This window comes from Ostrinia nubilalis, chromosome 18 (assembly GCF_963855985.1).
Source record: "Ostrinia nubilalis chromosome 18, ilOstNubi1.1, whole genome shotgun sequence".
Classification (NCBI taxonomy): domain Eukaryota; kingdom Metazoa; phylum Arthropoda; class Insecta; order Lepidoptera; family Crambidae; genus Ostrinia; species Ostrinia nubilalis.
The window spans coordinates 14,884,845-14,898,608 of record NC_087105.1 but is presented as its reverse complement, the minus strand read 5'-3'; the positions used below and the strand labels follow the sequence as shown (position 1 = coordinate 14,898,608).

Below are 13,764 nucleotides of genomic sequence, written 5' to 3'. Positions count from 1 at the left end.
TTATACAATCAGGGCACTAAAGTTATACAAGCTTATGTAAAGTAAAAAACAGAATCAATGCGGTAACTCTTTATTTCGTTTGTAAATATTATAATCCAACTTTATTAAACGAGTAGGTATAATTTCAAACTTTTCAAGGTATATTAATTACGAAAATCTGTTTTGGATAGTAAAATATTTAATTAAATATTTTAAAATTCTGTTCTATTTATTTATTTATTTAATTTGATTTTGTTATATTATCTGAAAGGTAATAAGTTCATATAAATAGTAGGTATTTTTCCATCGTAGGCGTAATTACATGAGTAAATTACAAAAATATTGTCCAATCTCTCTTATTCTTTACCTATCACACCATAACTATGCAGACTGGGGTCGCACCCTGTATAGGAAAATAGTTCACAAAATTAAAACATTAAAATAATCCTTTATTACAGTTTCACAAAGAACTGAAACTCCTGAAACATCAATTTTAAATTGTGTACGAAATGTGGTTTCATTTTTAATTATATTATTTTTACATTTGAAATTATCATTACGTATATTAGACAACATTAAAAACAGAATTATTATAGGTAGCTTAGGTTGCTGTTAATCATTTTAATTTCTGTGAACTATTTTAATTCAAACACACACAGCCCATCATTACATGACAGCCCCTTACACTAATGCACCTTTGGCGTCGATACTGAACTTAACATAAATAAATAACGTCTAACCAAAACATTGTACAACGTAACATTAACTAAATCATTGGTTTTTCAAAATAACGAAAATATTTTAAATATTTGCAAAGTTAATTTTCTTAAATATAAATGCGTAAAATTCCAAAATCTAAAATACAAGCAAGAAGGTAACTAACATATTTTTAATTCCAAAGGAAAAATAGCTTTACATTTAACTAAAAAGCCTTCTATTCAGTGCAGCTAAGCAGACACGAAGCTATCTTATAGCCCTGAAAATAAATTAGTGCTTACTAGTTCACTAAACTTCTTTAATTACAAGTATCTACAATTTATACATCGATCGAAACAATTAATTCTTATAATTTCGAAGAACATTTAAAACTACTATATTAAAATTATTTCATTCAAGACATGTTTGATTATTATCCATGAGTCAAGATCAAGAATAGGAACGAATAGCTATTCTCTTCTTTCTTCTTATTGTGCCCAAAGTTCATTATTTCAACTACTCTCTAGTTACAAAAGAGATAATAAGAAGCAGTCAGTTTTATTTAAATTTAAAAAACATGTCAAAAAGTATAGCGGTCCGCTTAATGATAGTGAAATAGTGCATCAGTAACGAGTTATGATTGAAGAAGTACCCGCAGTTACCCTCAGCAATTTAAAGCTTGAACATACTGAATGAGTCGAACGAATCGAATGTCTGGTGGTTCAGCAGATGAGTAGAAGATAAGCTCCTCACGTTTGGGAAATTGAAATGTTCTCTTCGTAATGATATTGATACATTAGTGAGAACTAACAGTTCAGCAGTAAACAAAAACTAATCCAGCAGAAGATGATGGTCCATGAGATCAGAAGATAAGCTCCTTGCCCATGATAAATTGAAGTGTCCTCTTCACAAACACAGATATTAAAGGGTCCAAGACCAGACACAAAGCTTGAAGAAAAACTACATCCAGCAGAAGCCAATATTAATGTTGATAAGGATCTAAATCCTGTGCACTTTGCCGCTGGTGCCTACACGTGCGCGGGCACAAGCGGCGCGCGCGCAGGCGCGTGTCACAGGTAGGCCACAAACAGCAGCATCGACAGCAGCAGCAGCGACGCGCCGCTCACGCCCAGCCGGGACGACTTGGACAGGATACTCTTCCCTGGAACGAGATTACTTGGATTAGTTATGACGTCCAATGACAGAAACCAAGAGCATGAATATTCAACGAGATTGATCTTTAGAAATATCTACAAAACAAAGCAATGGAAGGAGTTAGTTGAATTTAAACGCTTAACCATTCGCGACAGTAAGAATTAAAAAGGGCACGTCGATAACACAATCTTATTTCCTGACAAAGCCGAGACTTGATGATACAGAACTTGCAGACGCAGAAACATAAGATAATTCGGCATCAATATTAATCGTCTTGGTTTGTTTGGAAGATTCTGCTTTACAATCTGGTTCTATTGTCGCAGATGAAAGGAACCTTGCAGCTCAACCTAAAGCTAGGATTCTCACATCGTTCAGCCAGCTTGCGATAGCAGCAGCAGTCCCTTAGACGTGTGTAGCGGACGCAGTCGTGCGCCAGGGGACGACACCTCGCTGGGCCGACGTAGCTGGTGTGCGGCAGCCAGGGGAAGGGCTCGGCCAGGAAGGGCAGCAGTGGTCGGAAAACATGCGCGTCTCCCGGTACTCAATAAGTCAGAGGATACTCACATCGTTCAGCCAGCTCGCGGTAGCAGCAGCAGTCTCTCAGGTGCGGCAGCCAGGGGAATGGCTCGGGCAGGAAGCGCCGCTCGCAGCAGCAGCGGTCGGCCAGCACGCGTGTCTCACACTACTCCATAAGTCAGTCAGCAGCAGTCTCTCAGGCGCGCATAGCGGACGCAGTCATGCGCCAGGGGACGACACCTCGCTGGGCCGACGTAGCAGGTGTGCGGCAGCCAGGGGAATGGCTCGGGCAGGAAGCGTCGCACGCAGCAGCTGTGGTCGGCCAGCACGCTCATCTCACAGTACTCCATAAGTCAGAGGATACTCACATCGTTCAGCCAGCTTGCGATAGCAGCAGCAGTCCCTCAGGCGCGCATACCGCACGCAGTCGTGTGCCAATGGCCGGCAGCGCGCCGGGCCTACGTAGCATGTGTGCGGCAGCCAGGGGAACGGCTCGGGCAGGAAGCGCCGCTCGCAGCAGCAGTGGTCGGCCAGCACGTGCGTCTCGCAGTACTTTAAGTCAAAGAATACTCACATCACTCAGCCAGCTTGCGATAGCAGCAGCAGTCTCTCAGGCGCGCGTAGCGGACGCAGTCATGTGCCAGCGGACGGCACCTCTCTGGTCCTACGTAGCAGGTGTGTGGTAGCCAAGGGAAGGGCTCGGGCAGAAAGCGCTACTCGCAGCACTCAAGCACGCTGCCCTTTAAGTTTGAGGATACTCACATCGCTCAGCCAGCTTGCGGTAGCAGCAGCAGTCCCTCAGGCGCGCATACCGCACGCAGTCGTGTGCCAATGGCCGGCAGCGCGCCGGGCCTACGTAGCAAGTGTGCGGCAGCAGCAGTGGTCGGCCAGCACGCGCGTCTCACACTACTCCATAAGTTAGATGATACTCACATCGCTCAGCCAGCTTGCGATAGCAGCAGCAGTCCCTTAGACGTGCGTAGCGCACGCAGTCGTGTGCCAATGGCCGGCAGCGCGCGGGCCCGACGTAGCAGGTGTGCGGCAGCCAAGGGAACGGCTCGGGCAGGAAGCGCCGCTCGCAGCAGCAGTGGTCGGCCAGCACGCGCGTCTCGCAGTACTCCATCTCGCTGCGGCTGCAGGTACCGCAGCCCGCGCGGGTCGATGGCACTGGAATGAGGAGAGGACAGTTGAAAATTACTGGATTCCACATTTTATGACCCTGACAGCAGCAGAAAAAAAGACACGTATATGGGATGCTGCTCGGTTTCTGGGATGATACAGGCAAGAAGAAAGAACACGATCAGTCACAATGAACCAATCAGGATACAACGTTTTTGGGGGAAAAGTCCAGTCGAACCGAAAATTCGAACTACCTAACTAACTACATGAGCACCAAAAATGGGAGATAATGAAGGTACTTTGGTGGCGTTCTTTTAAAGCAATCCTTGATCTGTTGGCCTAAGTTATTTTCAGCAGATGTCACAAGATCAAGCAAATTGAAGGAATCTTTTAAATTATAAAAACTTAGAGCCAAGCCAAGCAAACCAAACAACAACTTTAAAATTAGATTCCAGTGAAAGTTGCCGAGTAGCAATTGGATCTTGAGAATCCAATCAATCCGAAGAAACGATATTTGGAGTTGAAAATAAACTGGACGAAATAGAATCGTCAAATGTTTGTCTAGATTGCGTTCAAAGCGGCGTAGCTCAAAATTAGTTTATCATACATTCATACGACAAATATGCCAATTCTGTATTCCATTCATTCAATGTGGTGCGAACATTTGAGGCAATGCGTTTCCTATCAAATGTTTGAACAATGGTTTGCAATGATTTATGCCGGAGAACCACAGCCTGTTACATAATGCATTCCCATATGTGGCTTCGCACTGAGCCTTTATGTCTGGTGGTTTATAATAAGTGCGGGTATATTGACGAATTAGTCACTGCATTGCTTGCTGTGGCAGTTTACCGTCTATTATTATTGTTGTTAGTACCTCGTAGTCGTGGAAAATAGACGTTTTTATGCAATCACGTAAAAGCGTGGTGGCGTGAAAAATGGAGAAAAAACATGATGACAAAGTAAAATCGAAGGTTGCAAGTGTACCGACGGTTCCGCTCGACCAAGCGCCATCACGGAACAAATACAACACTTTTCTGTTGTTAACGACTAATAAAACGTTTTTTGCTTTACTTAGTTCCGGAACCCTAAAACATAATACCATATTCTCAAGGTACCTATGCCTACCTCATCAAATCAGTAGCAATGGATTCGATACTGCTGCTATTTATTAGACCAAATGAACATAAAAGCCTACAAAAATAAACATTATTTTTTTAAGGTTACCCCTTATCAAATAATGATGACTAGCTTTTCATACTTTCCAACATTTATTTTAAGTTACCTACGATTTGTAAGCCCACTGCTATGACTCATTTAAAACTTTACAACTTTAACCTCTAAACAGTACCCCAGTACTTTGTAAACAAATTAAGACTAGTTGTTTTGGGAGTTAGTCAATGTCACAGCGCCCTGCCTCCAAACCTTGGTGATGCTGCACCGTGTCATTTGGCTGCCCCGCCCTCGGCCTTGGCTTAATCATTGGTTGAGAACATTGCTGAAATCTAATTAACTGACATTGGGATGTAATTATGGTGGAAACTCATGAGTACGAGGATTAATGACTAATAGGTTTCACCTTACCAATGTATAATTCCATATCGTCGCAAACTAAAAGTTAAATTAAATTCAACAGGAAAAATACATACTTAAAAGTCATTATATTTTGCAATAATTACTTATGCCCATTTTCGTAGTTTAGAGGATCGTTTAACTAAAGTGATGCTTAGTTAGGAAACGCTCGAGGGATTGATGGTGAAAACGGGCATTAGGCTATTAAATAGCGCTTTTAAGGTATTAAAAGAACCACACCGTTAAACCGCCATAATTATTTTATCCTTTTTTTATCTACAACAAGGAAGCTCTTGGCCTGTATCTCACCTTCATCATCTTCATCATCATCATCATCATTTCAGCCATAGGACGTCCACTGCTGAACATAGGCCTCCCGCAATGCTTTCCATGTTGCCCGGTTGGTAGCCATAGCGGCCTGCGTCCAGCGCCTTGCTGTTTTATGATTAAGCTTACATACAAGGCTACTATTATGTATTCTGTGATACAAGTAATACCAGTAATACTTAGTTATCTTAGGGAGCGCGCACATGGTTGACTTTGTGGACTTTGTGAGTGTGTGGTTTAATAGTTAGTAAATGGTAGGATAGTATAGCACATGCACCCTGTAAAAGGGCATAGCAAGTATTTATTAAACTTAAATATATTATTTTACTTCATTAATTCTTACTTTAGATAAATTAAAATTTTATAATAAAAAAATAAATTACAATATTAGATTGGGTAGTACAATTTTATTATTAACTAGCTTTCCGCCCGCGGCTTCGCCCGCGTGGAATTTTGTCCGTCACAGAAAAAATATCGCGCGCGTCCCTGTTTCAAAAACCGGCATAAAAACTATCCTATATCCTTTCCCGGGACTCAAACTATCTCTATGCCAAATTTCATCAAAATCGGTTCAGTGGTTTAGGCGTGAAAGAGAGACAGACAGACAGACAGACAGAGTTACTTTCGCATTTATAATATTAGTATAGAAGATAGATTTTGTTATTTCATTATATGTATTTCATTTAATAATATACACTCGGCATCAAATAAATCGCACCTCCCGCAACAAGCACTTTTCAAAAGTATGCATCCTCACTTCCCACCAACAGTGGTACTATTTGAAAGCCTAGTTCTAAGCTTAATTTCATTAAAGGAAAGGCTTTTACCCCAAAAATGTCTCTTTAGAAGGATCCAGAGTCACTTCTTCAAAAAATAGGTAGTTACGCTTGAGCCAACTTTTATGGCTATAAAACTGTTAAGTTGGGATTAATCGCTATCCATCTGTTAAAGAGGACACGTGAGGTCATTATTTGGTTTTATAACCATAAAAATTGGTCTTATTGATCCCACAGGTGAGCCCAAAGTGAGGTTATTTTTCAAGTCACATTTATGGTATATGTTAATCATTTATTAAGAAATTAAATGTGTTTTTCTTTAAGGATATTTATTGGGCTTTCAAATAACACCAATATTATTGGGGCACCATGATTATGTCAGAAGAAAATCTTTAAAGTTCGCGTCGCGGAAGGTGCGATTTATTTGACGTTGAGTATATTTCAAAATTGCAGCCTAGTATAATATTCATCAATTTAGTAAAAATGAGTAAAATCTCTATGTAGTCCCTATAAAAAATTGAATTTGTTTTGAAGTGTAAAAAAAGATAAACTTGTCACGATGCCAAAAGTCAACCGTGTGCGCGCGCCTTTACATGGTGCGAGCATTCAAGCGTGACGATGTACTCTCGAGTTCGCCAAACGCGTCTAAACAAGGGTAGTTGGTGTGAAATAATATTAAATTAAAAAGTGGGTACTATCACAAGATGATATTAACGGCTTGTGAGGGAGGCCAGTCTCATTTATTATTTCGTTGCAGACGCGTGGTGCGAATTCTCTGCAACTAATTATTCTTTTTTTCGGGTTTATTGGATTTATCGGTGTAGATTTCGGTAAAATCAAGATAGAAACTGAAGTGAATACCTAGTAAGTGTAAAAAAGTGTGATGTTTAAACTGTGAAGTGACAAAATTACCAAGAGGGTGTTCTTCATGGACCGCAAAAGTCGCGAGATGGAAAAGTAACAAGGTAGGATTTATATTTTCTAATGGTTTTCTACATTTTTGTTGTTGTTGTTAATTTTGTGCTTTAACCTAATCAACCGTTTGACTCGTAGGGAATTCTAATCTTGATTGGATACAAATATTCGAATTTTAGTGTGAAGTTTTGGTCGTTAAATATTTAATTTGCCTACCGTATTGCGTATTTATTATTGAAGTGCGCAATAACAGACCCTGTAGGAGAAGTACTTATTGCCCTCGCACCCTCTGACGTCACCACCAGCCTCAGTTGGCTATGACTCACTTGTTTTGATTGCCCACCCCCTGCCCTGGTTTTGTTTATCGCTTGTTTGTTCACACGACAAAGCAAATATGTACCTACCTACAGGTACAGTCTACGGAACACCCTGCTAGAATTTTTTGAAACACATCCCTCCTGGCTAGAGATGGGTTTGTAGCCAGCTAGTTTGGATAATAACTGATTTTTATCTATTAATAGCCATTATTAGCCATCCATTGGCTAGTAACCCTGCTATTAATAGTTTCTTACGTTTTTTCTTCCACCTTTAAAATCAAATCAATATTAAAATCAAATATTACTCAAAGAAACAATACGAAAGGAATTACCAAAATTCTCAAGGGAAAGGGAAATAGCGGGAAAATCCTTTTGTATGAAAAATCTAAACCGCTTAAGTTAGACGCTTGAAATTTGGCATGTAGGTACATTAGTAAACTTAAAGCTTAGTTACAACAAGGAATTCCCGATATTCCCACGGGAACGGGAATTAGCGGGAAAATCCTTTTGTATGAAAAATCTAAACCGCTTAAGTCAGACGCTTGAAATTTGGCATGTAGGTACATTAGGAAACTCAAAGCTTAGTTACAACAAGGAATTCCCGAAATTCCCACGGTATTGGGAATTAGCTGGAAAATCCTTTTGTATGAAAAAAGTAAACCGCTTAAGTTACACGCTTGAAATTTGGCATGTAGATACCTTAGTAAACTGAAAGCTTAGTTACAACAAGGAATTCCCGAAATTCCCACGGGAACGGGAATTAGCGGGAAAATCCTTTTGTATGAAAAATCTAAACCGCTTAAGTTAGACGCTTGAAATTTGGCATGCAGGTACCTTAGTAAACTTAAAGCTTAGTTACAACAGGATTTTCCAAAATTCCCACGGGAACGAGAGTTAAAAAAACATTTGTAAATGTTTTTTCCCGCTAACTCCCGTTCCGTGGGAATTTTGCAATATCCTGTTGTAACTAAGCTTTAAGTTTACTAAGGTACCTGCATGCCAAATTTCAAGCGTCTATCTTACGCGGTTTAGATTTTTTCATATAATTTTTTTTTCCCGCTGATTCCCGTTACCGTTGGAATTTTGCAATATTCTGTTGTAATTAAGCTTTAAGTTTACTAAGGTACCTGCATGCCACATTTCAAGCGTCTAACTTAAGCGGTTTAGATTTTTCATACCAAAGGATTTTCCCGCTAATTCCCGTTCCCGTAGGAATTTCGGGAATTCCTTTCTTAGTGCACCTCTACGGTACCTAAGCTACGTCCCTTCCAAATTTCAAGTGCATATGTTTAGCCGTTTAGGCTGTGCGTTGATATGTCACTAAGTCAGTCAGTTTCTCCTTTTATACATATATTTAGACTAGCGGCCGCCCGCGATTTCGTACGCGTGGATCCCGTTTTAGCCCCTACATCTATCTTACGCGGTTTAGATTTTTTCATACAAATGTTTTTTCCCGCTAACTCCCGTTCCCGTGGGAATTTTGCAATATCCTCTTGTAACTAAGCTTTGAGTTTACTAAGGTACCTGCATGCCAAATTTCAAGCGTCTATCTTACGTGGTTTAGATTTTTTTATACAAATGTTTTTTCCCGCTAACTCCCGTTCCCGTGGGAATTTTGCAATATCCTCTTGTAACTAAGCTTTGACTTTACTAAGGTACCTGCATGCCAAATTTCAAGCGTCTATGTTACGTGGTTTAGATTTTTTCATACAAATGTTTTTTCCCGCTAACTCCCGTTTCCGTGGGAATTTTGCAATATCCTCTTGTAACTAAGCTTTAAGTTTACTAAGGTACCTGCATGCCAAATTTCAAGCGTCTAACTTAAGCGGTTTAGATTTTTCATACAAAAGGATTTTCCCGCTTATTCCCGTGCCCGTGGGAATTTCGGGTATTCCTTTCTTAATGCACCTCTACGGTACCTAAGCTACGTCCCTTCCAAATTTCAAGTGCTAAATTTGTAAACTATGAAGGGATATGTTTAATCATTAGTATAACATTAATAGCAGGGTTACCATCTGAAATCGGCTATTATTGGCTATTAATGGCTAATAACTGCTTTTAATCCGTTACTAGCCAATTGCTATTAATCGGATTATTAGCACTTACCCATCTCTACTCCTGGCGCAGTTGGATAAATAGCATATAGTTTGTCGTTAAAAGTGTAGGTTAAGTAACCTACTGAAAGTTTACGTAACAGAAAAATAAAGCAATCGGCACTTGGCATTACTTTGAAAGTTAATTGAGAGTTTTTAAAGTTGAGAGTTTTTATCTCATTCAAAAAACCTTCAAAGAAAGTCGTTTAAAATTCGTAGCACCTTGAAAAATCTCTCATCAATCCGAATGTTATAAAAGTGTAGTAACTATTATACTTCATTGTATAACAAAAATCATTTTTCTTATTTGCGTTACATGCCTAATTAACTATCTGTTTTATGGTCGTAAACCGTATTAATTGACGAAAGCCGAACAGATTGCAAAGTAATAGGTATTGATTAACAATGGGTTTTCACAGCTGATCCGACCTTGGGAGCTCAGTAGGGCTGCCAGCTTGGGGAACCAACAAAAGGGGTCCTTGAGGACAGAAGATATCATTCAAAAGGGCAGAACGTTTGTGAATTGATTCATTTGCCTTAAAGTAATCGAGCATTTATACTTATTACTTTTTTGACAGTGTAATTAATTTTGCAGACAACAATAGTTATTCTTTTATCGCTCAGCGTATGTTAGGTTAGGTTAGGACCTGTTACATATTGCATAATTATGCAATTTAATAAAAAACAGTGTATTGCATGTTAAATAACCCAAATTCCTTTTTATCGGTCATTACATACATTACATAAGTAACAACCGTTACGTTTCGATTAATTTTACTAAGTCTAGCAATGCATCAATGGTTTTATATTACATATACTAATTAAAACATTTAGTGAACATGTGAATAACCCAATGCAATTTTGTTTTAAACACATTAATACACGTGTTTGCTTTAGCATTGTCAAACCTAATCGAATTTTTCGCGATTTCCAAAAATGGAATCCGATTAACAAGACAACATGATAACAAAGGCGGAGCTTTGTTTTGTGTAGATAACGTAAAAGTATGTAAATTCACGATAAGCATTTTTGAAGTTGTAAATAATTTAAAAATGCAAAAATTGCATTCGGGTAAAACTTAATATTATATTTGCGTCAACCCTGAGCATCGTAATAGTAGGTACTGGAGCTATGTCCAACAATTAATAATACTTCGTAGTGCAATTAGTAAGCAACGCCGTGATTACGGCTAGTTTAGAGAACCACCAGAGACATTCAAGACGCTGGCCATGAGAAAACAATGTGCTAACAACTACGAGTCATTTAAGCGAATACTGAAATTGGATACCAATTTTCAATCAGTTCTTATAGTTGCAACATGCGATTTTCCTTTTCAAACATCCATTCATAAAGTACTAAAGTAGTTGAACGATGGAGGTGGGGCGACCCCCTGTCAATGTGTTTAGTGGGACAGTTCAGTGTAGTTCATCTATAGTCGACTGCCCTTACCAGTCGATTATTTAACCAATAATTTAATACTACTTATCCGAAATATAGGTACATTTTCAAATCCCGTTAACACCGTGACTACAATCTTTTAACGTTTCTATTCTCAAAACTATCATTATCTTCATTTTATCACTGCTGTAACAAACTTGAAGTCAGATTATAATCCGCCATGGGCGTCTACCATGGCTCAATCATCATTACCCTCCATTAGGCTCATCACAGGAGTCCATCCAGATTAAATGACACCGATGCGGAGATAGGCGGCAATTTTTGTAATTCGCAGCCATTTGCACGGCGCATCGCCCATTAGCCCGCGGGCGACAATCACGCAAATTAAATGTGCGCGCATTTGTGTACTTGAACACTATAGGGCTGCATCTGGGATCAAGATTTTCTATGTCGTTTTGTATTAAGTATTATGAAAATTCTCGAATCAGATATTCTGGCCCAGAACTTCTGGGTTTGATTTTCGGATGGGGAATGAATCCACCCTGTCCTGGTTTAATTAGAATATTGCAGTTTTGAATCGATAATAATAGGTGGTTTGAAATAATAATTATCTTAAAAACGTACTAAATCTTACTCAGACCGGAATTTAGATCTCAGGTGTAATCAACCCACACGACTTAAAAAATTAATACTTTAACTCTTATTTTTTACTTGTGAATAGTAGTAGTTACACTCGCGTTATGCAAAGTAATTTCGAGAACAGGTACTAAAATCTAGACTGCTACAAAAGAATTTAAATTGCAAAGCATTCAAAGTGTAGTTGATACCGTTACGTAGGTATAGTTACTAAATTGATCTTTGGGACGCTCCATTGTTTGTACTTATTTATTGTCTCGGTTTTTGCTAGCACCAGGCTATAAAGACAAGTTATTTTTTCTTATTTTATTAGATATTACATACTGTCTATTTGCATTCATGTCTCTACTGTCTAGTTCAGCCAAAAATAACCTGATGAATAACTAGGTACTGATTGAATTTCTTTAATATTTTAGCTTTTTTTTTTTATTTATTTATATGGCATACCAACAACATATATTTTATACTCTTATGATTAACATTTATGAAGATAACATTTCTGATATATATGTCACTTAAGGGTAAGCACAACATTCAGACGGTTTTCTTTTAAATTACATATTATTTAAGAGATTTAAAGCTTTAATATTTTCAGCTTCAAGCGCACTTAAAGCGCTCTATCATGTCATTCTATGAAGCAGTATCGCATATCCCCCAGCGGACCTTCTAATTGCCGCCGCCTACGGACACGTGGTGGAAGCGATCTAACCGCCGTCGTTATGTCATTGTGTTAAGTACTTGTTGTTGGCGGAGACACGGCTGTTAATCGCGAAACTGATACACTCGCGGCCATCATTAGGCACTGACCACAGAGACATTGAAGTCTATAAGAGTAGGAGGTTGCGCAGTAGTGAAATTCATAGTACATATTTTTGTTTTTAATCTGCAAGATCGAAAACTGATCTTGTGGTGTGCTTTAAAAAAATAAAAGTTTTTATTTTGATGAGCATTCATGCACTATACGGGTCTTTAAAGTCAAACGGTTACCAAATCAACGACATTTTAAATTTGAGGGTAAGGGGAGTCTACCTACAGACTAGCTGACCTTCACTTCTAAGATTTTATCGACGGTCAAGCACAGTTACACAGGAGTTGCAGTGGTAGAAAACCCTGGGAACGAGTATTACTTACTGGGAATATTTCAAATAGAAACTAAAATTACGGGAAAATGTATGAATGAATCTATTTAGCAATTAATAAGAACGCAACGAAACACTAACTGAGGGTGATAGTTTTCAGTTCTTTTAAGTTTTTTTATGTTTTTTCCCATTTATACATTTTATGGAACTCTCTTATCTTTTCGTGACATCTTCAGATGTAAAGCCCACATTGTTGCTGATCAATTTGCCACCATGATTCATGGCCCTAATAGCTGATGTGTTGATATCACAGTGCCTCTTAACTAAAGTCAACACTATAAATATAACTGGGGATACTACTGAAATTAATGGGCATCTAGATGAACTGTCTTCGGTAGATCACAGAATTGTACGCTTCAAAATATTGAGAAATATGAATACAGAGAGTCTTTCTTAGGAAACGGATACAAGCTAATTTTTTTTGTCCTCTTAGCTTGCCTCTCATCTTATGAAAGTAATAATGAGGCCGAAGGTATTCGTAGATATAATAACGTTATTGCAATTGCACTGATAAAGAAGGTATTTGAATAATTGTTGTAATACGTTTACGCCCTCTATGTACCAAAAGCACTCTTACATCTGTTATGTTAAGATGATGAGTCTAGTCTAGATCATTCTACGTTTGTATTATTGTAATTACTAGTAACCTTCAAGGTAACCCAATTAATCTCGTTCTCCTAATCCCGTCACCGCCTGATTCACTCGGTAGTCGGAACTACAATTAAACGGCTCGTTAATTGAGGTTGCGACACAAGCCAATTCGGGAATCTGAGGGCCAGGGCCATGCGGGCTCAAAGATTCCCAGAAGAATGCATTAAATGTTTAATAATTTCCATTTGTAAATTATCAATCTAAAATCAAGCGTTTCGATCGATATGCCAGAGGCTTGCACGATCGGCTAGTGATACCAGTTTGTTCTTTGATATGAGTCAGGAAATAAAATAGCCAACAGCCGCGTGCAGTGCGTAAGCAAGGATATAAGGTTACATTCATGAACTATTTTATAAACTAGAAAACGTAACAATTAAATCGTGTTCAGACCAGTATAATCGGACGAGCACCAGCGACAATAAACTGCCTACTTCTTTTTAGATCACGCAGCTATTAATGTTAAATCATCTAATTC

The 13,764-nt window shown here is 38.7% G+C and overlaps 1 protein-coding gene across 1 annotated transcript in view; it reads right to left on the bottom strand.

The window, feature by feature from the left end:
• Window positions 1-317: 317 nt before the first annotated feature.
• LOC135080442 (uncharacterized) overlaps window positions 318-13,764 on the bottom strand; it is a 33,012-nt gene continuing 19,565 nt past the window's right edge. The window contains exons 4-5 of the mRNA XM_063975080.1: window positions 3,280-3,513; window positions 318-1,837 (exon numbers count right to left, since the gene is read on the bottom strand). Of these exons, the coding sequence (XP_063831150.1) occupies window positions 1,746-1,837; window positions 3,280-3,513 (326 nt within the window). The 3' untranslated portion in view covers window positions 318-1,745. The remainder of the gene's footprint in view (window positions 1,838-3,279; window positions 3,514-13,764) is intronic.